The sequence below is a fragment of the Belonocnema kinseyi genome, chromosome 10, assembly GCF_010883055.1.
Source record: "Belonocnema kinseyi isolate 2016_QV_RU_SX_M_011 chromosome 10, B_treatae_v1, whole genome shotgun sequence".
In the NCBI taxonomy this organism is placed as follows: domain Eukaryota; kingdom Metazoa; phylum Arthropoda; class Insecta; order Hymenoptera; family Cynipidae; genus Belonocnema; species Belonocnema kinseyi.
The window spans coordinates 106,262,857-106,264,484 of record NC_046666.1 but is presented as its reverse complement, the minus strand read 5'-3'; the positions used below and the strand labels follow the sequence as shown (position 1 = coordinate 106,264,484).

General features: G+C 40.9%; 1 protein-coding gene across 1 annotated transcript; it reads left to right on the top strand.

The window, feature by feature from the left end:
* The first annotated feature begins 234 nt into the window (after positions 1-234).
* LOC117181308 lies at positions 235-1,416 on the top strand. The gene has a single exon (XM_033373868.1). The coding sequence runs from the start codon at positions 235-237 to the stop codon at positions 1,414-1,416; it is 1,182 nt and encodes a 393-aa protein (XP_033229759.1).
* The last annotated feature ends 212 nt before the right edge of the window (positions 1,417-1,628 follow it).

Below are 1,628 nucleotides of genomic sequence, written 5' to 3'. Positions count from 1 at the left end.
AGGCCACGCAGGTCATTTTCTCTTAGACCCCAATCTTCCCAAACTCGGCCTGCCATCTTTTTCAGGAACCTTTGACACATGGTTAGGATTTAGAGACACCTTTAATTCTATAGTGCATACCAATTTTCAAGTTCCAACAATATTTTAATTCCACTACTTAAAATCATGTGTCACAGGCGAAGCAGCTGAAGTAATAGCTTCACTGTAATCATCCAGCGAAAATTATGAAATTGCATGGAAATTGCTGATCAACCAGTCGATCAATGGGACTTTGTGCTCATTCACGTCATTAAAGAGAAACTTTCAACTAAACTCTGCGAAAAATGGGAAGAGTTCACCGGAATTTCAAAAATACCGACTATGAAAGAATTTACTGCATGCTTAGAGCGTCGGGTGCAAATTGAAATCACTCGGTCCTCTCAAGCACAATACAATGTTAATAAGGGTCAAAAGGTCCAGGAGAGGCCCGCGTCAGGTCACGGTTCACACCCGCCACGCGCCTTTTCGGCTACGATTCCCTCAAATGCACAAAACACAAGAACTCATAAATTATGCCCCATGTGTCAAGGAGAACATGCTATCTACACATGCAAGAACTTTTTAAAGTTAGCCCCTCAAAAGCAATTCACTGAAGTGAAAAATGCGTCATTATGCGTAAATTGCCTACGCTGTTCCCACCGTCCAATAGATTGTCGCTTAATGGGATGTCGCCAATGTCATAAGCGACACAATTCCTTGCTACATTTTGAACAAAAGGAAAATCAGGTTAAATCAACTGCTGATCCTGTAGCTTCCACAAGTACCTATCACTTAAGAATCCCTTCTGAAGTATATTTAGCAACCTCTATCGTCGATATTCGCGATGGTCAAGGTAATTATCAACCCTGTCGTATCATTTTAGAGGGGGGCGCTCAACCGTGCACTATCACAAACAAATGCGTGTCGCGACTTGGTCTGCATAAAACTTCCTTTGAAATTCCCCTCTTATCATTAAGTCACATGCAAACTAATATTAAATTCGCGACATCAGCTACATTTGAATCTAGATTTGACAATAAAAAACGCAACCTCGATCTCTTAGTAGTTAATCAAATTGCAGATGCGATGCCTAGTATGCCTCTTGATAGAAATGCATTTGAACTTCCGGCTAACATCTTTTTAGCCGACCCAAAATTCCATGAGCCTGCTCCCGTTGACATAATCATTGGAGCAGAATTCGCGTATACATTTTTACGCACGGGTCAATTAAGAATGAAGGGGCACGCTGCCGTGCTACAGAAAACGGTTTTAGGCTGGATTACAGCAGGTAGGGTCTATAATCAAAATCGCAAAACCCATAATCGTTCAGCAAACATATTTTTTCTTTTTAATCAAGGCGAAAAATTGCTTATTTTGTGGGAGTTAGACCCAGTTTGAGCAACTTCCACTCACTCAAAAGAAGATGAAGCTTGCGAAACACACTTTGCGAGTCATGCACAGCGCGATGACGACGGCCGGTACACCGTTAAACTACCATTTAATAATCAAATAAATCATCGCGCGGACTCCCGTAATGTTGCATTTCAAAGATTTTAAGCGCTTGAAAGAAAATTTGAAAGAAACCCTTCCCTAAAAATTCAATATTTAGA

Coding starts and splice junctions, on each gene's coding strand:
- LOC117181308 (XM_033373868.1), top strand. CDS start 235: ATGGAAATTGCTGATCAACCAGTCGATCAATGGGACTTTGTGCTCATT.